The sequence below is a fragment of the Elephantulus edwardii genome, unplaced genomic scaffold (assembly GCF_000299155.1).
Source record: "Elephantulus edwardii isolate Elephantulus edwardi_28Jun2011 unplaced genomic scaffold, EleEdw1.0 scaffold00022, whole genome shotgun sequence".
Classification (NCBI taxonomy): Eukaryota; Metazoa; Chordata; class Mammalia; order Macroscelidea; family Macroscelididae; genus Elephantulus; species Elephantulus edwardii.
Window position 1 is genome coordinate 25,649,556 of NW_006399772.1, and position 22,768 is coordinate 25,672,323.

Consider the following 22,768-nt stretch of genomic DNA (forward strand, 5'->3'; position numbering starts at 1 on the left):
CCCCCCATGTGTTTGTGTGTGTGTGTCTCCTAATCATATTTTGGGCTTTGTTCAATGAATTTCTTTTTTTTTTTTTCATATACAAGTAGTAGCATTCTGCTATATAAAGACAGCCTTTGCATCCTGGCCCAACATAATTCCCTAACAACAAGCTGGACTTCTTAGCCCCAACAGCCCACCACTGCCAAATTCAGATTTTCACACATCCAGCTGTTTTAAAAATAGTGCAAATAAGCAGGTTTTTATCAATTAGAGCCTGGCGGCTTTACATGTCCCTGACAGTGCACTCAGCGTCTGCGGGTCCCAGATAAGATAAAGCCCAGGATCCCCAGTGCTGATGTCCTTGGAGCTCTCTGAGGCAGCCTGAGCTGCACAAGGGCATTGCACAGGCATCAGGGAGCCTCCTCCACCTTCCTGGGAGTCTCCCCTTCTCTTGAGGTTCTGGGGGCTCCCTGTGCCTGACGTGCCTTCAGAGAACCTTCTGCTAAGTGGGATCACCTCTTACTCACACAGCCCACTACAGGTTGTTTTGTTGATCCTGATACATAGCTTGTGCAATGCTGCTCTCTCAAAAGACATTCGTATCTTTCCCCGTGATCAGCCTTGAACTCCCTCAAACTCACTACCAACTCAGTGCATTTACTTTATAATCCAACCCCATTGCTAACAAGTCAGTTTGACTCATAGTGACTCTCCTTGGGTTTCTGAGGCTCTAAATTTTTATGGGAAGAGAATGTCCACCCTTCACCTAAAGAGCAGTTTGGATTATAATTTAGCAGGTGGATCAGAACTTCAGACCTTGCGGTTAGCAAACTGATCCATTACATCCTATGCCACCAAGGCTCCTTCCCATATTATAAGACTAAAAAACAATAAACTTTACCTTTAAATTTACCATAGAAACCATTCAGCAGAGTTGTCCCAGAGGATTTTGAACCCTATAAATATTTACAGAAGGAAATTGCCACATCCTTCTCCAGCAGAGTGGCTGGTGGGTTTGAACCACTGACCTTTATGTTAGCAGTAGAACATTTAAATCACTATACTAGGAGAAGTCGATCTACTATAGCTCTGAAATCTTAGTGAGAGTACAGTGTGGGCCTCTTGGTTACTTCTCATCTGGGAGTACTTCTCATCCCTCCTTCTGTTTTGGGAGTCCATGTGTAGCCCTGCATTTAACCTAACCACTAATCCTTCCCCAAAAATGTGTGAAACTGACATACAGAGGAAAACATCAAAAGAATAAGGAAAGGAGAAAGAGGATGCCTTGTTTTGTTTTGTCTTTTGCTGGAAACACCATGGAAAATTCATTTATCAGAGCCAAAAAGAAATAATAATTATAACCAAAATTTCATTAATAGGGGATCACTAAGCTCCTCTGTGTTAAGGGCTATAAATGATACAGGAATGTATCTCATTTAATCCATATAATAATCTAGAGTGACACAAATTGGAAGTGCCATCCAGAAAGAATTAACTGAGACTAAAAGAAGTCAAATAATTTGTTGCCCCTTGTGATGTGAACAGACCAACTCTTATAAGAGAACACACAGCGGTTCTTGGTTTTTGTTATATCAACATTATCAAAGGAAGAAGAAGGGGATGACCATTACTAGGGGGAAATAGCAGAAATAAAAAGCTTTTATACGTAAATATGATATGATATGATATGATATGATATGATATGATACATGATATGATATGATCAACCCTACTCAAGAGATTCTTGGTGTTTCTGTACCCAGAATTATACTTAGAAATCTGCTGGGGCCCGTGTCACACCTTACTGAGAATAGTATAAAATTCAAGTGTCCACCAGAAAGGGACCATGAGCAAGAACTTCTCAAATGATCACGGAACAGTGCTACCATCTGGACCAATCAGGACAAAGTTCTTTAAAAGCCAGCATCTAAAAAAATTCTAATGAAAGAAATGAATCATTAACGACGAGGCCTACCTTGTGTCTGCAGTTAAGGTCAGCACGTTATTTAGATAGTCCCTCATCCGAGCAGACACCGCCAACACACTGACGGACATTAACTGGGGAGGGAAGCACAATGCAAACTGGTTGGTTATCAAGGATTTATGCAGCATCTGTTCAGGATTAATGACCCACACTTTAATGATGTTCATTAGATAGTCTTCATGCATTTTCCTAATCACCATGTATCACCTGTTAGCGTTTACTATTATTATCAATATGTGCCACTCCATGTTGCAGTCACACTATTGCGACTAAATAGAATACCACTACGTGCTGCTGGTAAGTGTCACTGAGCCAGCTCCAACTCAGAGAGAACTTACAGACGACAAGCACAAGGAAACCCTGTCTGAGCGCAAACATTTTCATAATCTCCGCTGGGCTTAAACCCACTGCTGCGGTCACTGCACCAATCTGTCATGCTGAGAATCTCTTTTTCCACTGATTCTCTCCTTTACCAACAATGATGTCTTTCTTCAGAGAATAAACATACAAAATACTTGAGGCGAAGACTCGCCATCCTTGCTTCCAAGGAGTACTCTGACTGCACTTCTCCAACATAGACTTGTTTATTTGATAGTCCAAAGGATACTCCATATCCTTCTTCAACATAATTCAGGGACATCAATTCTTCTTCCATCGTCTTATTCGGCGTCCAATTTTCACATACTTACGAGGCAAACAAAATTACCGTGGCTTGGATTAAACACATACATACACGTAAACCCAGCAGTATCCTATCAGTTGGTTGTTGAGTCCCGGTTCAGGACAGGAATTGCTCAAGATGAGCTGATGTGAGAACAATTAAATCATCAAATGCATAAGACCAGCTTAGACCATGCTGTCAAACTGAAAAGCAAGGAAGTAATCAAATAAGGGCTAACTTGAAAGGGCTGTTTTTGGCTAAAGATCAGACACTTTGAGAATCCAAATAAACATCATAATTAATGATGTGAAACATATCAAATATGATAAAATCTAAAACCTTATAATGGCATTTAAACAAAATTCAGTGGTCACTTTTGAATGACGTTAGATATTCATTATGTAGAAGACTGATAAGCATCCACTGTTTATATGATTTTTCTTCTACAAACTAAAGGATAAACTCAAGACTTAATGAGAGAACAGTTTTAGAAAAGAATTTCTGCTAAATAAATACAGAAGGCCTGACAGAGTGCCACCCGTTAACGACCCTGCTGAAGCGATGGGTCCCTAGACAGGGATCCTTAATGACTGCCAAAAATGAGAACAGGCTTCCAGGGCCGGGCACTCCCTGGATGCCTGAACTGGACACTTTGATCCAGAGGACTCCGTGGTTGTTAACCTGCAGATAGATGGTTAGGAAATGTCCTTTGTTAGCCGCTGCTTTACTTTGTGTGTTGAAAACAATTATTCTGAAAATAGGTCCACAGGCATAGTAAAGACTGCCAAAGAGGTCCATCACCTTAACCAAGTTAAGAACTTGGAACTATAATCCAGAGTAAAATGAGACTCATTATTTCTCTAATTGCTGCTGCAAATGAAGAATAAACTATAAACATAATAAAATTTACCAAGTAGGTCAGACACAGAGCTGGCAGAAGGCCGTGGGCCCCCAAATTAGATGTGAGGCTATGTGTTCTCCTTCTTCTGGGCTACGTGGAGGCTTGTCAAGCCTTCTCCCCAAGCTGTCACTGCAACAGGGAATCTACTGACCTGCTATTTTGCTGAAACCACCTTGAATTCACTCGCACCTATAATAACGCTTTCCTATTTCTATCACTTTTTGAAGTAATTGCTGTTCTTACTTTGTCCAGTTCCTAGTTTCATAGAGTCTACTTATTCAGTTTTCAATGTCAAAACCCTGTCAATGAATGAAGTGATCCTGCATTTCACACATGAAATATGTTCAGTGGTCATACACAGTTATTCCATCATAATAAAATGTGTATTTAAAAAACCCTAGAAGATTCTATGACATTTCTCACACGATAAAATGGGTAAGTGTTGGAACTTTAATGGTATGATTGTGTTTAAAAAAGAGGTATTGATTCTTGTTCTTAGGCAAATACTATGACTAGGGATGATAGAAGGAGAGTTGATGCCTTTGAGCTTTGGTGCTGGAGAAGAGTATTGAAGATCTCATTGACTGCCAAGAGAATGAACAGGTTTATCCTGGAGAGGGTGAGACCAGGCTGCTCCTCGGAGGCAAGGATTCTGAAGTTCTGTCTGACATACTTTTGGACATGTTACAAGAAGGAACCAATCCTTGGAGAGGGGCATCATGCTTGGGAGGGTGGAGGGACAACACAGGACAGGAAGACCCTAAATGAGATGGACTGATTCCATCTCTGGGGTAATGGGGGTAGGTGTGTTGGAGACAGTGAGACTGGCAAGGAATAGAGCAGGGTTTAGGGCTGTTGTACATAGGCTCGCTATGAGTCGCAAGTGACTCGACGGCACATAATAACAACAACATGCGTTGACTTTTCGCTCAGCGACCAATGGAAATATTGCCGGTGTGAGGACTGAAAGGCCTGAGATCTACTTCAGTAAGACTACAACAGCCGCTGAATAGCCGATGGAGCGCCCATCTCCGCACGTCACCTCGGAAATGTGCAGAGTCACCGTAACTTGGAATTAACTCTTGGGCAACAAGCTTGGGCTTTTTGCTGCAATGCATTGGAGACACATTAATGAACAAACATCACCATCTCTACTCTGCTGCATAATTAAGTCGGTAAAGAGGATACACAATAGTTGACTCAGGGAAGTAAACATGGAATTGCTACTATAGTAAGTGGCGGAAGGACCAGAACAGGTTACCAAAATAACTATTTCCCGAATGTCTCATAGTGTGTTACATATTGAGCTGTTAAACAGTTGGTCAGTAGTTCGAATCCACCTGCCACACAGAGAAGGATGAGCAGTCTCTTCCCATGAACAAATTTACAGTCTCAAAACCTAGCGGAGGGTTGCCATTGAGAAGGGATTCCACAGCAGTGCCTTTGGCTTTTTTAGCAGCTGCTCCTTGAGAGAAAGATGCATGACCTCCTCCCATATGAATTACTGCCTCTGAAAACCTGCTTGGAGGGTCAGCTGTGGGTCAGTTCTGACTGGACAGTACCTCACAAGAGTAATAGGGATTTTCTCCAAGGAAACTGGCATCTGGAGGATAATTATCCAATTAATTAGGGACGGTAGTTTGAAAAAGAACATTTTAATTAGAAAAAGCTACAGATCCCAAAAGGGAAGCCAGGCAACAGGAAAGAGACCCTCAAAGAAAGGGAAGGGCCATGCGATGAAAGGAAAAGGCAGGCAGGGCTGGAGCCTACAGTCTGAAAGGCTCCTTTGAGGGGTGTGGCCTTGGTGCTAATGACATCATGCTCAGAAGCATGGACAGACAGAGAGTGCAGGAGGGGAAGACCCTGGATGAGATGGATTGATACAGTAACTGGGGCAATGGGGGTACATGTGTCGGAGTCAGTGAGACCAGCTCAGGACAGGGCAGGCTTCAGAGCTGTTGTGCACAGGGTCAGTCTGAGTCACAGGTGACTCGACGGCACATAACAGCAACAAAGATTATTTCAGTGCCTAAAGCACAATCAGGAACTCTGATGGTCTAGTGGTAAGAATCTGTATTGCAATCCTAAATGCATGTGGTTCAAGCCCTCCACAGAAGGATGGGTAATTTCTTCCCCTGCAATTTTCTGCCTCTGAAAACCTACTAGAAGGTCAGCTATGGGTCGGTTCTGACTCAACAGCACTTAACAATAAAAACAAAGCACGAGCTTTTTCATACCTTATCCAAAACCACTTTCAACCTCTGGTGGCGCAGCCCTAAGCAAGGTGTGCTAATAAGCCAAAGTTACACATTTGACAGAGATCAGGAGACACTCAAACTCAGTCACTGCCTTGGGGTTGATATCGACTCACATGGCGACCCCCTCCTGGGTATCCAAGGCTGTAAAGTGACTGCCTATTTGTCTCCCTCAGGGCCCCTGGTAAGTTCAGCTGCCAGAAACGTGGAACATGGCAATGACTCTGGCTTTTTTTGGACTGCCAGTGTAAGGGACTGGACTACTCCAAAGGCCAACCCAAACTGCAAGATGCTGCTATTTCAAGGTGTATCTAAAAGCAGAGGGCTCGGCTCCGTGAAGACCTTTCTACCTCCTTCCTGAAGCTCTATGCAGTCTCAATAACAAGATCCCTCAAAATGAGCTCCCCTCCATTCCTGTCAAAGCCCCCCTGCCCCTCCCACCCTCTCTCCCATCTCAGTAATTGGTGTAATCAACTCTTTGACCACACAGCCTGACAGCCTGGCAGGCAACCTGACCCCCTCCCTCTTCCTCAGCTTTACTTTGAATTTGTTTCAAGCCCTCCCAATTGTTCCTGCAATGCCTCTGGTGGATTCCTCCCCTTTTCCTGTCTCTTCTGGCTTGTGCAGGCCCTTGCCCTCTCTTGCCAGGCAATTACAATCACCTCACAATAGAATTCTCCATGTCACACATTCCTTCTCAGATTCATCTTTCAGTTTCCTTTATGAAACACAGCTCCTGTCATTTCTGTTTACAACTGTGGTTCTGTTTACAACTTCTGGTTACAATGGTGGTAGGGGTAGGTTTTGTTGTTCACTGCCTTTGAGCTGACTCTTGACTCACAGCAACCCCTGCAATAAAGATAAAATGCTGCCCAGAGTTGCACAATTCCCTGACCAGTGTGGATCGGAACACTGTGAGCCGCTGGGTTTTCACTGGCTGATTTACCAAGGAATATTGCCAGGCCTTTCTTCCTACTCTGCCTCAGTCAGGAAGCCTCTACTAACAAGTGGTGGCTGTGCATAAGGAGGACTGAACAAGAATCAAACCCAGGTCTCTCAGACAGAAAGAGAGAATTTCACTTCTATTGCTTATCACACCTTTTCAAGCTTCCCTTCCACTTCCCCCAGCTCCCTCCTAGGAAACAGACTGTAAACTCTTCAGCAGGACACACAGGCCGTTTCCAATCACCCTTTAACCTCTCTCTTCCACACTGTTTCCTGCAAGCTCCTTCCCACATACATTCCCTACTGAGACAACAAACTTGTGTTTCTCCTAACTGTACCATACACATTCCCCAATTCACAGTATCACGTCTTCATTCATTCTCTCTAAACAATTCCCTTTACCTGGAATGCTGCCCTGCCTCGGCCTTCCCAACTCATCCCCTAATCACAAGGGCAGCCTCACTCACCCTTAAGGCCAATTCAAACAGCAGCTCTAGTGTGAAACCTATTTCCCAAGTCCCTCCTTACCCACTGGCCTCCTTCTCAGTTCCTCATAGTACAGACCTCACAGAGCAGTTATCACAGCGTTTTCCAGTTTTATCCTGATCAAAAGGTTGGTTGTGGGAGCTCTTCCAGTGGCTCCAGCGGACAGCGATTTGGTGATCTGCTTCCATAAACAGTCAACCTAGGAAACCCATAGAGCAGTTGGACTCTGTCACATGGGGTTGCGATGAGTTGAAACAGACTCTCAGCAGCACTCAACATCTCACCTCATTAGGTCCCCGAATGTCACATATGGTTTAAACTTAGCTACCAACCCAGGGTTGGTGGTTTGTACCAGAGACAAACATGAGAATCTGCTTCTGTAAAGATGAAAGCTGAGAAAACCCAGGAGCAGCTCCACTGCTATTGCATGCCTCATGCTGCGTCAAAATTGACTCCCCAGCAATCAGTTGGCTTTGTTTATCTCAGCCTGTGACAACGGTAAGCTCCTGAAGGGCACAGCCCACCGCTGAATGGGCTTCATACCTCCCACCACGCACAACAGTCCGCACCAGGAGTGCAGCCAAACACATTTTAGATGAGTAAACGGAAGAACAATTAAAAGCAGATCATTCTAAATGAGGAGATACAGTGACCACCTGTGATTCTCCAACAAAACTGGCAACCAAAGTTCCAGTGAGAAGTTTTGTATTGTTGGAAGTCCTTCAGGAAAGAGATACTTAGGAAAGGACAAGCTCAAAGATTTTTGGATCAAGCTAGAAGCTGACTTTTTGTTATGTGCCTTTAAGTCAGAATTGATTCACGGCTGATCCTCCAATGGGTTTTCAGAGGCTGTGAATCACACAGGAGGAGTCTGCCCATCCCTCCTCCCCTGCAGAGCAGCAGGGGCATTCAAACCTCCAGCCTCTGGGTTGGCAGCACAACCCCTTACCTGCCAGGCCACCACAGCTCCCTGTTGTTGTGTACCACCGAGCAGGAACCAAGCTACAGCGGACCCTCCGGCAGGTTTTCAGAGGGAGCGGGTAATTGCACGGGAGGAGACTGCCCGTCCTTCTCCCCTGGAGCAGCTGGATTCAAACCGTGTGCCCCTGGGACTGCAGCACAGTTTCTTACCACTAGGTTACCAGAGCTCCTAGGTAGGTGCTCTCAGAACTGTACATGTCGGATAGTCCTCTGCTTCTTGTTTACAGGCATGTGTCCCAGCATTGCAGCTGCGCACAGAACGCTCGTCAAAACAGTTATACTGCAAAGCCGTGTCCTCCAGTCAACAAGCAAGCTGGAGACAATTCACCATTCCCCATGGCGTTAATTCCAGCAGCGCTAAATGGAGGAGGGCAGTTCCGTTCTCAAACAGAGATTTTCCCCACTGGTTTGAGAAAGAGCTAACAGCAAGAATTCACAGTGTGTGCACCCCCAGGAAAAACAAACAAACAAAAACCCAACCAAACTAAAATGAGAACAAACCATGTAGATAAACTAATCTAATAAGGTGTTATTTGATCTAGAAGCCCAACGTTTGTGTGCAACTTGGGACTCTGGATGGACAATGGCATTTTCTGCTCATTTTTCCAAATTAGTTATGAAACTAATTCTTCAACTGTGACTCATGACTCACTTTATCTACGAGACTTGCGGCGAGTATGTGCAACTGGGCTCACCTTCCTTAGGTATGTTTCTATATTGCCAAGTGTCATGTGAAGTATAGAAAACAATTTAGAAAATGACACAAGTATTATTTTACAGACATGTGCTTAATACACTCCTCTCAGGGCATTTGCTTCACTCTGTTTAGCAAAACACTTAGAAAGTGCTGGCTCTCCACAAATATTTAGAACTGAGGAACTTTTTGTGTTAGGGCCCATATTTTGCTTGAATCTAATTATGCAAAAGGAAGTCTTGAATCAAACTGTTTTCTCAGTTGGAACTGTAGACACGTTAACATTCTGTAAAGCTGCTAGCAAATGCATGCTTATAGGGTGTTCAGAGCAGTCAGATCACAGTCAAAACAGACTTTTAAATACATCAAGCGGCTTCCGTACATAATACATAATCTCATGGAAGGTAATAGGGTCACAAAGCGTTCCAGAGCAAGAATGACAAATATCTGAAAGTGTCTGCTTTAACGTTCCTTTTGTATGTATAAAATATGTTTAAAAAATTAAAATGTAAAAATGGGATATGGACCTTAGTCACAGTTCAGTCTCTACAAAGAAAACGTAATTTAAACTTCCAGAGCTTGTGCTTCTTTGTGCTGCAAATGGAGAAAATAGATGAAATGTAAGGTAAAATCCATTTGCTATGCAGGCAGTCCCTGGGTTACAAATGAGATCCACTCATAGGTGTACCTTCAGGCCAAATTTGTAGGTAAAACAGAATGTTGTTGTTGTTAGGTGCCATTGAAATGAGAATGACTCACAGCGACCCTATGAACAATAGATCTAAATCCTGCCCCATCCTGTGCCAGAGCCCAATGCGATAATCACCACAGTCAATACACTTGGTCAACAGTCTTTCTCTCCTTTGCTGACCCTCTACCTTTCTATGCATCATCTTCATCCCTTGGAGCTACTAGTGGATTGGAACTGCCAACCTTTAGGTCGTTGTTGTTATCGTCATGTGTCATTGAGTCACTTGCGACTCATAGTGACCCTACATACAACAGCCCTAAATCCTGCTCTGTCCCTTGCCTCTGACACACCTACCCCCTTACCCGAGTGACGGAATCAGTCCATCTCATTGGAGGTGTTCCTCTCCTGCGCTGTCCCTCCACACTCACAAGGTTGACATCCCCCTCCAAGAACTGATCCCGCTTTGCAATAAATCCAAAATACATCAGACGGAGCTACATAATCCTTGCCTCCAAGGAGCAGCCTGGCTTTACCCTCTCCAGGACGCACCTATTTGTTCTCCCAGCAGTCCATGGGATATTCAATACTCTCCTCCAGCACCAAAGTTCAAAGACATCAACTCTCCTTCTATCATCCCTAGTCATTGTCCAGCTCTCTGTGCATAGCAAGTAATCGCAAAGACCATGGCCTGTATGAGGAGCATCTTAGTCTCCAGACTAACATCGTTGCTAATTCAGTACTATGGAGAGGTCTGTGACAGCAGACATTCCCAATGCAATTTGTCTTTTAATTTCCTGGCTGCTGGTACCAAGAGTGTTGATTGTAGAGCCAAGTAAACTGAAGCTGTCAATAATCTCGTTCTCTTCACTATCCATACTGATGCTGACAATCAGCCCTGTGATGATAATCTTTGTTTTCTTCACATTGAGCTTCAATCCATATTGAAGGCTGCAGTCCTTGACCTTCTGCAGCAAGCACTTCAGGTCCTCCTCAGTTTCAGCAAGCAGGGTGGTGTCATCTGTTTAACACAGATTAATGATAAGTCTACCTCTAATCCTGATGCCACACTTCTCATAGAGCCCAGCATTGTAGATAATCTGTTCTGCATATAGATTGAAAATATATGGAGAAATGACACATCCTTGATACACACCCTTCCCAATTTTGAACCATGCAGTGTTTCCTTGCTCTGTTCTGACAACTGCCTCCTGGTCCAAGCATAGGTTTTTCATAAGCACAATCAAGTTTTCTGGGATTCCCATTCTTCTCAGAATCAAGCCACAGTTTGTTGTGATCCACACAGCCAAGATCCATCTAACATTAGCTATAATATCCCTAGTGTCACAGACTCTTCAAAATCTAGCCTGCACTTCAGGCAGTTCTCTGTTGATGTGCTGTTCCAGTTGTTTTTCAATAATCTTCAGCAGGTCTTGCTTGCATGTGATATCAGTGATACTGTTTGATAATTTCCACACTCTGTTGGATCACCTTTCTTTGGAATGGGAACATTCAGTAGGCCAAGTGGTTGTCCTCCAGATTTCTAGGTGCAACTTGCTGAGCACATCCAGGGTAGCATCTGCTTGTTGAAATATATCAATTGGTATGCCATCAATTCCTGGGGCCTTGGTTTTTGCCAACTCTTTCAGAGCAATTCTTCATCACCACAGGCTCTTTCTTATACGTTGTTTCATGAAATTCTTCTGTGTCCACCAATTCCCTTTGGTAGCAGCCCTATACTGTTAGCCTCATGCTATTTATTCTACTCTACTCTACCATTAAGTCAGAAATGACTTATAGCCAAACTTCCAGCAGGTTTTCAGAAGCTGTAAATCACGTAGGGGAAGAATGCTCAGCTTTCTCCCATGGACTGGCTGGTGGATTCAAGAGTAAACAGGATGTTCGTAACCCATGGGCTTAGTACACTATGACTGCGTGCACTGGGCTAAGGTGCTGGACACAGAGCCATCACTATTTCAATCAACCACAGTGGACACGTCTCAGGAAGGCTTACAGACTAAGACAGACTCAGAAGAAATGCCTGGGGATTTGCTTCTGAAAGTCACTTTATAAAATAAAATATAAATATAAAATAATATATAATAAACATACAAATACATATAAATAATATACAATAAAATATATAAAAATAAAATAAAATAAAAATCTGACTCATAACAGAACATTATCTGCTTCTCTTGTTCTGGACACACCCCCAGGAGGGGCAGACACTAGAGATGTGCATCATTTTGGTGGAGTAGAGGTCCAACAAGATAGACAGTGAGGCAGAATGGAACAACAGCTGCAAAGACTAACTCTAGCACATCAGCAACTTTGCAAAAGACGCGGGTACCAGTAACGCCTGAGTCAGTCCCCCGTGAGGTCATCACGAGTCAGTTGATGTGACAGCAGCCAGCTTCCTGTCCATCTAAATGTCAAGTCAACCCTGGCTATGGCAGGCAGGCATCCCGTCCAGGTACCGCCTGAGTCACATGTCTGCTCTGGTTTTGTGCCTGTTCCCCTCAGCTTTCCTTCAGCCCTGTCTCACCAGCCCCACTTCCACTAGGCATGAGCAGCAGGAAAGAGAGAAAACAGAGAATACAATTTGCTAATTGTAGTGGGAAACAGGCGATGTGAGTGATGGGTGGAATAGAGTCTGATGATTATTTGCCAGCATCACTTGAGGCATACACAGGCACTGATTACAGCTGATTACATTGAAGGCACTGGGAGCAAACAGTATCTACTCTGCTTATAGTATTCGGAGAGCATCACTGCTCTTCCCAAAGGGTAGGTGTACATCCTTGACTTCCATGAACTCTCTGCTTTAAGTGAGTGTTGTGCTGGTGTAATTGTTAATAGAGACATTCTTTTCATTTCACTTTCAAAATTAGTCTGTTTTCTAGTTTGGTTTAGATGGTAAGTTATGTGACTGAAGAAGAAGAATGCCCCAATAAGATGGATTGTGTCAAAGACGATGAGGACGGCACAGGATAGGCTAGGGTTCAGGTTGGCTGTTCATAGGGTCGCTATGAGTTCTAAATGACTTGATGGCACCTAACAACAACAGGGTCAGTTTAGAGGAGAAACGTAAACAAGTGGATAGATGATGAACACTGTACTGGAACAGCTGAGGGAGAGAATTGTTTAAAAGGAATGTATGATTGGGCATTGTATGTACAACAACAGCCCAGAATAAGAGCTATATTGCAAAGAGGACTGGGGGTAGGTAATTGTTTAACAGTGAATGAATACTTCAAAAAACTAAAAAAAAACCCAAAAAACCCCAAAAAACAAAAACCAGAAAAGTGAACCTGGGAAGGGAGGAAAGAGGGGGTAAAAATGTACAACAATGAATAAATGAAAATCTAACTTTTTGCAAACTTTTGTTAAATCACAGTTCAAATAAAAAATTTTATTGAGAAATAGGAGTATATGATTTGATATAATATGTAAGACAACAGACGAGAATAAGAGATGCATAGCAGAGGACTGGGAGAGGGGGAGAAGGAAGGGGAGGGAGGAAAATGTGCAACAATGAATGAATGAAAATCCAATTTTTCTGTACACTTTCATTAAAATCACAATTAAAATTAGTTGGAGGGGAAAATAAAAAAGAAAACAGCCACAACCGATGCTAAAGTCTCTGAGTCATACATCTACTGTTCCCATAGGGCCGTCACTTCTACCCCAGGTTGAGGTGGGTGAATGAGAGACGTGCTGTTCCTTTCTGCTGTGGGAACAAGCTTGGAAGACTCTTCTAAATGCACTTCTCCTCAAAAAGCATTCCTTAGGAAGCATGTGACAGCTGAAACCTTTGCTCAGTAGAGCCAGAGTATACAAAATTAGAGAAGGGGGGGAGGAAGAGAAAGAGGGAGGGAAAGTGGGAGACAGGTGGGGGGGAAAGAGAAAATATGAGGGAGAGGGAGGGAGAAGATGAGGAGAGGGAGAGAGGAGAGGGTAAAGAGAGAGAATGAGGGAGAGGGAGGAGAGAGAGAGGGGAAGAAGAAGGAGAGGGAGAAAGAGAGAGAGAATGAGGGGGGAGAGAGGGAGAGAGAGAGAAAGGGAGAGAGAGAATGAATGAATATATGTACAAATCAGCTTGGGAGACTAAAGGAATTTGCCATGGTTTAAAATCGACTTTGGATGTTGACATCACCTTTCCACTGAGAATGGAGATGGCCATTTGTTGGCGGGATCTGCACTACACCTCAAGGGAAGTTAAAGAAAACATTCATGCCAGTCACAGCGCAGGGTTAAGGAATATCAATTTGAAGGTAGCATTTTTATGTGACTACAGAAATGCCAGAAGCCCTGGTGAGGCAGTGACCAGGCACTTAGCTGTGGACCTAGAGGCTGACAGTTAGAACCAGTCCTTTCACAGGAGAGAGATGTGGTGGTCAGCAGCCACCGAGACTTCAGCCTTGCAAACTCTGCAGGGCAGGGCTAGTGTGTCCCACAGGGTCCTTAGGAGTCACACTGATTCAATGGCAATGAGCGTGTCTTTGTGTATAGAAATGCTACATGAAAGCAAACTACAACTTGCCAGGAATCCTGGGCTCCAACTCTTTAGGGTCTGTATGAGTCAAACACGTGACGTTTACTGCAAGAGTGGTCAGTGGTTTCATCTACTTCACTTAGCTCCTAAGAGTGTAAACTAGGTCCTTGCCTACTTCTCCAGGCCTTTATTTATAACATTCTTTTCCTATTTATTTAATCAGGGTACCAACTTAACGCATTGCTCTCAAGTCGGAACCATCTTTTATAGGTGACCCTCCAGTGGGTTTTTGGAGGCTGTGTATCCCATAGAAGGAAATGGTTCATCTTTCTTCCATGAAGCAGCTGGTGAATTCAAACCACCTCCCTTTGGGTTGGCAGAGCAACTCCTTATCTGCACGGTCATTAGAGCTCCCTATCAGGGCACCTTGCACCTGATCCAGGCCATGGTCTTTCCACTCACTTGCTCTGCCTCTGAGGGCTGGACAATGAATAATAAGAATGACAGAAGAAGAACAGAAGCCTTTGAGCTGTGGTGTTGGAGAAAAGAATGTCCACCACACAGGGACTGATTCATCAGGACAGGTCCACCCTACTCCACCCTACTATTTTGAGTAACGGTAAGAAAGAAGCACCCCCATGTGTGATAAATAGTGGTTAACAACTACAAATGGCCTAGTAGACTTCTTACAATAATAAAAATACACAGATTGGAAGAACATTGTGTTAAATAATTTGAGGACATTTTAACAAGAACCTCTGTCAATATTTGTAAGAGTGGAAAATGATCATCTAAGAACAGGAAGAACTAAAAAAGTCACAGAAGTTGTCTCTGACATTGGAATAACATAGTCACTTAGGCTTAGTCATTAAAATAGTAAAAATTATAAATCTTTGGAGAAAAGACAAGCCTCATCCTTGCGCCAGCACGTAGTTTGTATTGAGCAGTGAGAGTCCAGTCGGAACCAACACAGAGCTGACCCTCCAGCTGTTTTTCAGAGGCAGTAAATCCCACAGGAGGAGGATGTTCCTCAGTCTTCATCGAGCAACAGGTGGATCTGAATTGCAACCTTTAGACTAGCAGCTTCTTACTACTTAGACCACTGGAGCTCCCTCTCCACTTAGCAAATGGATACAAGGAAGGGGGCGGGGGGGGGGGGGGGCTGGGGAGTGTTGTTACATTGAGAGAACTGCAACTGACATCAGGAAACAAACTCTCTACAAATTGCAGCATGAAAAGTGGATATGTTGTGTAACCTTTCACCTAAACATTAAAAGGTTCCCTTTCTATAGAGAGGATGTGAACTCTTCCAGTTTAAAAATAGTTGTAGATGCAACAATGAAAGAATGGAAATCCAAAATCTCTGTAAATGTTCATTAAAATAAAAAAAACCTGGTGTAAAAACAAGTAAATAAAAATAGGAGTCATATAATGCACTGGTTTGCCCTTTTTTGAATAGTGTCGATGACAACAAAATGCAAAGACTAAAGCTACCATGTTCCAAGTGCAAGACTACACGAGCTTTGTAGAAATGCAAACTGTCAAGGGCAAACCCAGTGCAAAGTATTAGAAGCAACTCTGTTTCGAGATGCTTCTGCCATTCTGTACACATTGATGTTTGAGGGGTTGTTGGAGCTGTAATGGGTAAATGCAGAACTAATCCTTTCTCCTGACAATGCTTACACTACCATTCAGCCGCAAATAAATCTACCACCCTCACCAGCAGCTGCATGAAGGGGATAGTTGAACCTTAAATATCTGCTCTGTTACGTTCTAACAAGTTATCTGGGTGGGGGGGGCTACACCACACACATTTGCCAAGGCTGTTCTGAGAAGTCGGTAAGAAGGCAATGCAGTGAAACCTAGCAGCGTGTCCAGCAAAAGATTCCAAAATGCTTCTGTCTTGGAAAATATATACAACATTGACAAAACTTCATCACCATAAGAATAGTAACAGTTTTCGATAAGTTAGTAACAATTCAACTCAATTTAACCCAGCTCGTTGTCCCCAGTCTGAACTGACTTCCAGCTGAACTTAGAGCAGGTTTTACCGACTGTGTCATCAGAGCTCCTTAAAAGTTAGCACAAGGGAGGTCTGGTGGCCTAGTGGCAGGAAGCTGCACTGCAATCCCAGAGGTATGTGGTTCGTATCCACCAGATGCTCTGCTGGAGAAGGAGGGACAATCTCCTCCTGTACCAGTCAGATTAATTTGATGGGACACACACACAAAAATAAGACTGCAAAATAAAAAAGTTAGCACAGACATCTTGTGTAATTCCACCACATATTTTTAATGTTGTTATGTGCCACTGAGTCATCTGAGATTCATAGCAACCCTATACACAACAGCTCTGAAGTCTGCCCTGTCCTAATCCAGTCTCACTGACTCCAACACATCTACCCCCATTGCCTCATTTGCTGTATCAGTCCATCTCTCCTACGCTGTCCCTCCACTCTTCTGAGCATGATGTCCTTCTCCAAGGATTGGTCCCTCCTGGCCACATGCCCAAAGTAAGTGAGACGGAGCTTCAAAATCCTAGCCTCCAAGGACAAACTTGGTTTGATCCACTCCAGGACAGACCTATTTGTTTTCTTGGCAATCCACGGTATTTTTAATTGGATCGTTTAAAATTTTAAATGATCTTATATTCTCTAAGTTTAAATAATTTCGAGTTCTCTAGACTAGATGAAGGAAAGGATTTTCTGAAAGGAATGTATGATTAGGCATTTAAAGTATGGCAATTAACAGTCTGGAACAAAAAGTGCATTACAAAGTGAAATGGGGAGGAGAAGAGAAAATACAAAAAGAAAAAATAATTCAAGGTTCTAAATTTAAAGAGAAAGGGTCAGCTATGAATCAGTTCTCCCTTTGGCAAACAACAGCCACCACTTGTCTAGTGAACTTTTAAAGAACCTTAAAGTTCTCATGGAAAAAGAAATCTTAAACCAGACAAGAAATGAAGTGCTTTCAATGAACAGTAGAATGCATTTAATGCTTGGCTTTCAGAAACCCTAAAAATGGATTTTTTTTTTCTGGCCATGGTGTTATCTCTCATGGAGGGCATGGGCTCCAGCTCCCTGAATTGTGGACAAACGGTCCTGTAAATTATCAACAGCCGTGGGACTACTATAAGATAATTCTTTTCACAATGTAAAACAAGGGAGATGATGGTGGTGTTGAGAAGGTGGTGAGGTTGTAGCACTGCTCTAAGACAAACCTGAGGAAGCTTAGAGATGGAGTCACAGTGAAAGGTTTTGCTTGCTGGATGACTGAAGCAAAAGCTGGATTAAAACGGCTCTGAGATAAAGTTTGCTGGATGACTGAGGAAACCAGAGGCTTCTTGCTTGCATTTGTGCTGCAGAACTGCTCCTGGACTTTCACCAGTTAACTGAGAAACTGCTTTTCACTAACTGAAGAACTGTGTCTTGTTAATCTGCCTTGGGACTGCTGGACTAAACCTAGATTTGCATTGTGTGATATTACTTGCCTCCTCCACTCTCCAACCTATTTCCCTAACAAATTCCTCAAGTGTGAGTAGTCTGTGAGTCTTGCAATGAACATTAGACCTAATGATTTGTAGGAAAAGGTGCAGGAGTATGGGGATGGTATGTTGGGTCTTATAGTTATTTCTATGGTACTACGCTAGGGACAGTTCCCCTTTATGAGGCGGAGAGAAGTCACACTTGGCCACCCTTACATTTTATCTGCTCTAAAACATTTAATTATTTTTTAGCAATAAACCAAAAACCAAACCCACTGTTATCCAGTAGGGAGTCTAACCCCTCCATGAATTAGGCTTCTGAGGCTAACAGAAGGAGGTGGCCTATCTTCTTCCCTAAAGGAAGATTCAGCTGGTGGATTCAACCTGTTAAACACTCAAGCAACAGCCCAACATGTAAGGCAGTGTGCTACCATGGCATTAATTAAATCAACTTAAAAATCATTTTGGACAAACCCAAATGAATGGATGTGACTGAATAATAGATAGATCAGTAGATAGATTGTAATGTCTCACAGAGTTGTTTTTGTTAGGTGCCATCAAATATGACCCATAGAGACCCTATTATTAGTAATACAGAACCCTGTCCTATCCTGTGCCGTCCTCACACTTCCTGACACATTAGCGCCACTGCAGTATTCACCATGTCAAGCCACCTTGTCAAGGGTCTTTCTCTCCTTCACTGATCCTCTCTCTTCCTGAGCATCGTGTTTCTCTCTTCAAGGAACAGCCCACCTTGTAACATGCCCAAAGTGTGTGAGGTGAAGACTCATCATCTTTGCCTCCACAGAGCAATCGTCCGCACCCTCTCCAAAACATACTTGTTTGATCTTCTTGGCAGTCTATGAGCTGTTTAGAACTCATCTCCAATACCACAGCTCAAAGGCATCAATTCTTCTTCTGCCATCTTTTTTAACTCCCCAGCTCTCAGATGCATAGCAAGTGATTTGAGAGATCATGGCCTAAATCAAATGCACCTTAGTCTTCAAATTCACATCATTACTCCTCAAAAACATGGAAAGGTACCTAACTGCAGATTTTTCCAGTGCAATGCATCTCCTTATTTCCTGACTGCTGGCACCAAGGGTGTTAACTGTGGTAGGAACTATATAAATGTTCCTACTATTGTGGTACTGTTCTAGTGTTGATGTCACGTGCTGCCCAGCAGTCTCGGTCTCACAGTGACCCTCTATGTACAACAAAAAGAAGCCGTGCCTGATTCTGCACCATTCTCACAATCTCTTCTGTGCTCAAGGCCACGGCTGCCACCATTGAGGGTCTTCCTCTTCTTCACTGACCCTCCACTTATTCAAGCATGCTCTTCTCCAGGCCCCTCCTGATAACATGTCCAAAAGTATATGAGATGAAGTTTCAGCATCCTTTGCCTCTATGGACCATGTTGGCTTCAATTCCTCCCAACTAGATTTGTTCAATCTTTTGTCAATCCATGTTATTTTATTATTATTTTTTATTGATGATGATTATTATCATTATTTTTATTATTAATTTTGATTATGATGATGATGATGATGATATGTGTTTACCGTCAAGTCAGTTCTGACTGGTACAGGAGGAGATTGCCCCTCCTTCTCCAGCAGTGCATCTGGTGGATTCAAACCACATATTGCAGTGCAGCTTCCTGCCACTAGGCCACCAAAGCTCCCTAGCCAATGTTATTTTCAATTTCTTCTCCAACACCACACTTCAAAAGCATCAGTGCTTCTCCAGTCTTCCTTCTTCACTATCCATCCTACATATGCATATGAAGAGACTTGAAAGCCATTACTTAGGGCAAGCACAGCTGAGTCTTTCAACTAACATCTTCAGTACTTTAAAGAAGCCCTTGACAGCAAATTTGCCCAGTGCAATACAATATCTACTTCTTGACTGCTGCATCTACAGGTGCCGATTGTGGATCAAACTAAAATAAAAATCTGGACAACCTTCAGTATTTTCTCCATTTCATCAAGACTTATCCTTTAATATAGGATTCCCACACTGGGAATGGAGCCCAAATGGGAAATGCAATTCAACAAAAAATAGCAAACATTCATGTATTTGAATAGATACATACAAAACTACATTTAAAAACCCTTTATATGAAGCAAACAACAAACTCTACAGAGCACTAAACATTACTGATAACAGGAAATGTTGGAGGAGAGGTGATGCTGGGAAGAGATATGTGGGAAAAGCAAGGGGGGAAAAGGAAAACCAACTAAAACTGGGCAAAGGAAGAATCAATCAAAATTAGTGGATCAATAAATAGGTAGATCACAGAACACACCTGCCCACAGAGTAGAATAACAGCAATAAGGAGCTAGCAGTATAAGTTCTTCAGGAATATAAGGAGCCTTGGAAGAATTTTGAGGAGGAAGTGGCCAGAGAGAAAAACGAAGCCAAAGCCCCTGGCATCAGGTGGATTCCAACTCACGGTGACTCTGTATGATAGAGAACTGTCTGTCCTCTCAGGCTCCCAAGGCTCTAAATTTTATGGAAGCAGACGGCTTCATTTTTCTCAAAAAGAACTGCTTTTTCACACAATGGAATACTATGCAGCACTGAAAAACAAGGAACTCATAAAATGTTATGCAAAATGGATGACCCTGGAGGACCTTATGCTGAGTGAAATATCTCAGTCACAAAAAGACAAATATTGTATAGGGCCACTGTTATAAAATGGGACTGACATCAGGGTTGAGGAAAGAAAGAGAAGGAGGGGAGGAATGATGTATACGGCATTGAAACAGATAAAGGAGGGAACTGTTTAAAAGGGATATATGATTGGGTATTATTGTCATGACAGGAGTCCAGAAAGAAGGCTGCACAGTACAGTGAACTTGAGGGAAGGGATTGCATAACAATGAAGGAGTTTTTCTTTTACTTTTCAAGGAGAAGAGTGAATTTGGGGAGAGGGAGTGGGCCGGGGAGGGGGGGGGAGGTGCAGCAATGAATGAATGGAAACCCTAAGTCTCTGTAAGCTTTAATTAAAACTAATTTTAAAAAAAACAAAACCTGCTAGCCATTGAGCTATCAGCTTAATGGTTAATCACTGCACCAGCTTAATCCTTAAGCAAACTTCATTTCTCAGGAGATTTCTGTTGAATACTTTTGCATATCAGAAAAAAGAATTTCTATTAAGTACTTAATGTATATTACCTATTTTTTAAATATTATCTGTATTAGTAATACAGATTTTTAAAAAACAAACTTGTTTTTAAAAGAAACAAAACAAAACACCTCTCAGTATTCTCAAGAAGCAAAAAAAACTCTGGAAGGTGACATGTTCAAGACCCTGCCCAGGGCCAGGAGAGCAGAGCTCTGTTCCTGGGACTGTTCCCACTGGGCAAGGCACACACCCTGCGCTAAATCTCCTCTTCCACACAGGAAGGAAGTTTAAGCAGGTCTTCTTTAAAGCCCTTAACATTTACAAAATGTGCTTAATTCTATAATTAGAAAAGAGAATGGAGAAAAGTGATACACAATAGGAATGATTATTTATTTTAAAAGACGTACACTTCAAAGTCGCCTTTTTAACTAAGTAAGAAACTTAAGGATCCATTTAAAAAAAGAAAAAGAAAACAGTGCCTTTTAAGAAATGAAATCAACATCAATTAGTGATTTTATATTCCCAAAGAGTAAGATTTAACTACCCAGTGCTTTTATTTTCACATTAAAAACAAGTTAAACTTTCAGATATTTTTCACACCAGTCACTATTTTAAATAATAATAAAATAAAATCAACACCACTGCCATAGAGTCAGTTAAGATTTATAACCTGCTACGCTAAAACAGTGCCATCCAAGAAAAAAGCTTGCTGCCATCCTGTCCCAACCTCCTCAGAGCTGACTCTCCAGGGGGGTTTCTGAGGCTGTAAATCCAGTGAGGGGAGACTGCCCATCTTTCTCCTGGGACCCTGCTGGTGAATTCCCACAGTGTTAGCTGTGCAATCCACTACCCATGAGGCCAGCAAACAGCACAAAACAACCCCCCCCACCCCGTATGCGAAAAGAGGTTGACCAACATCCGCCAGCAGCTAAGCCAATAAATTTCATGTTAAAACTTCCAATGGAACATTTTCAATATCAATTAACAGCCAAAATAAAGAATTTTTTAAAATCCATTCAAGTATGGCAGCTTCCCTTCCAAAAGCAATTTTTCAAAGTATGAATTTTTAGATTTGCCTCCTAAATGTTATAAATATTAATGTTATTAATAACATTATGCATAGCACTTTCTGGAAAGGTACGCCTGGGCCTATAGCATTGAAAGTCACTAGTTCATAATGCATACCTAAAGATTTCCACCAGCTTGTTAAATTTTATGTATCTTATTTCCTTAAATGGTTATGGGATTTTTCCAAGAGCAGACAGAAAATTCCCTTAAACTTTGCCAACTTAGAAAGTGTTACATGAAAACCACCTTTTCTGCCTTTGGAATCTCTAGAACAATCTACCCAATCTTTCCATAGGATGTCTAAGCAGGAACCCTCAAAGCACACGGAGCGGGCTGGCTCCACCCACATCTACCGCCTAAGAAGATGGGAAGAAGGTATTCACCGCTGCAGTTATCTGAACTTCCTGAAAGCAAGCCGTTTCCTAAGTATGCCATGATTTTGTTTTTTAATCTACAAGCACAAACGCATGCATTTATTTATATCCTGAGATTAACTCCCAGTCTAATTTTACCGCCACTAGCATCTACTGGCGGATTTCTTTTTTTCTAATTACAAATGGAACTTGAGCTACATCAAAGGCATTTTCAGGAGGTCAAAACTGACTTCGCTGAGAAATGGAGGGTGTGATCCCATGTAATTAATTAGTGCTTAGCCATGCCCTTTGGCGCATTATCTGGTGACTAACCCGGGCCAGCCGTCCCCACCTGTTGGTGCAGGGAGACTGTTGGACTTACCCAAAAAAGCAGATTGAGGGCATACAGCAGGCAGCGCAGGCACTTCACCGAGTCTTCTCTGGCCATTGTGAGCCTGGGGAGGGAGAAACCCCATCCTCTCACCACATCCTACTCCCACAGCTGAGATCTGCAGGGGACAACAGGCGACAGCTCACCGCAGCGCTCCCCAACCCAGCTCAGCACTCAACTGGGCCCCCAAATCCAAATTGGATCCCGACTCACAGCCACCCTAACACGCTAGGGAGAGCTGCCGCAGCGGGTCTCCAAGGTTATAAACCTT

General features: G+C 42.8%; 1 protein-coding gene across 1 annotated transcript in view; it reads right to left on the reverse strand.

Annotated features, from left to right (window-relative positions):
* Positions 1-22,554, reverse strand: part of TSPAN12 (tetraspanin 12) — a 91,714-nt gene extending 69,160 nt beyond the window's left edge. The window contains exons 1-2 of the mRNA XM_006882670.1: positions 22,489-22,554; positions 1,958-2,040 (exon numbers count right to left, since the gene is read on the reverse strand). Coding sequence (XP_006882732.1) covers positions 1,958-2,040; positions 22,489-22,554 — 149 coding nt within the window. The remainder of the gene's footprint in view (positions 1-1,957; positions 2,041-22,488) is intronic.
* Positions 22,555-22,768: the final 214 nt, after the last annotated feature.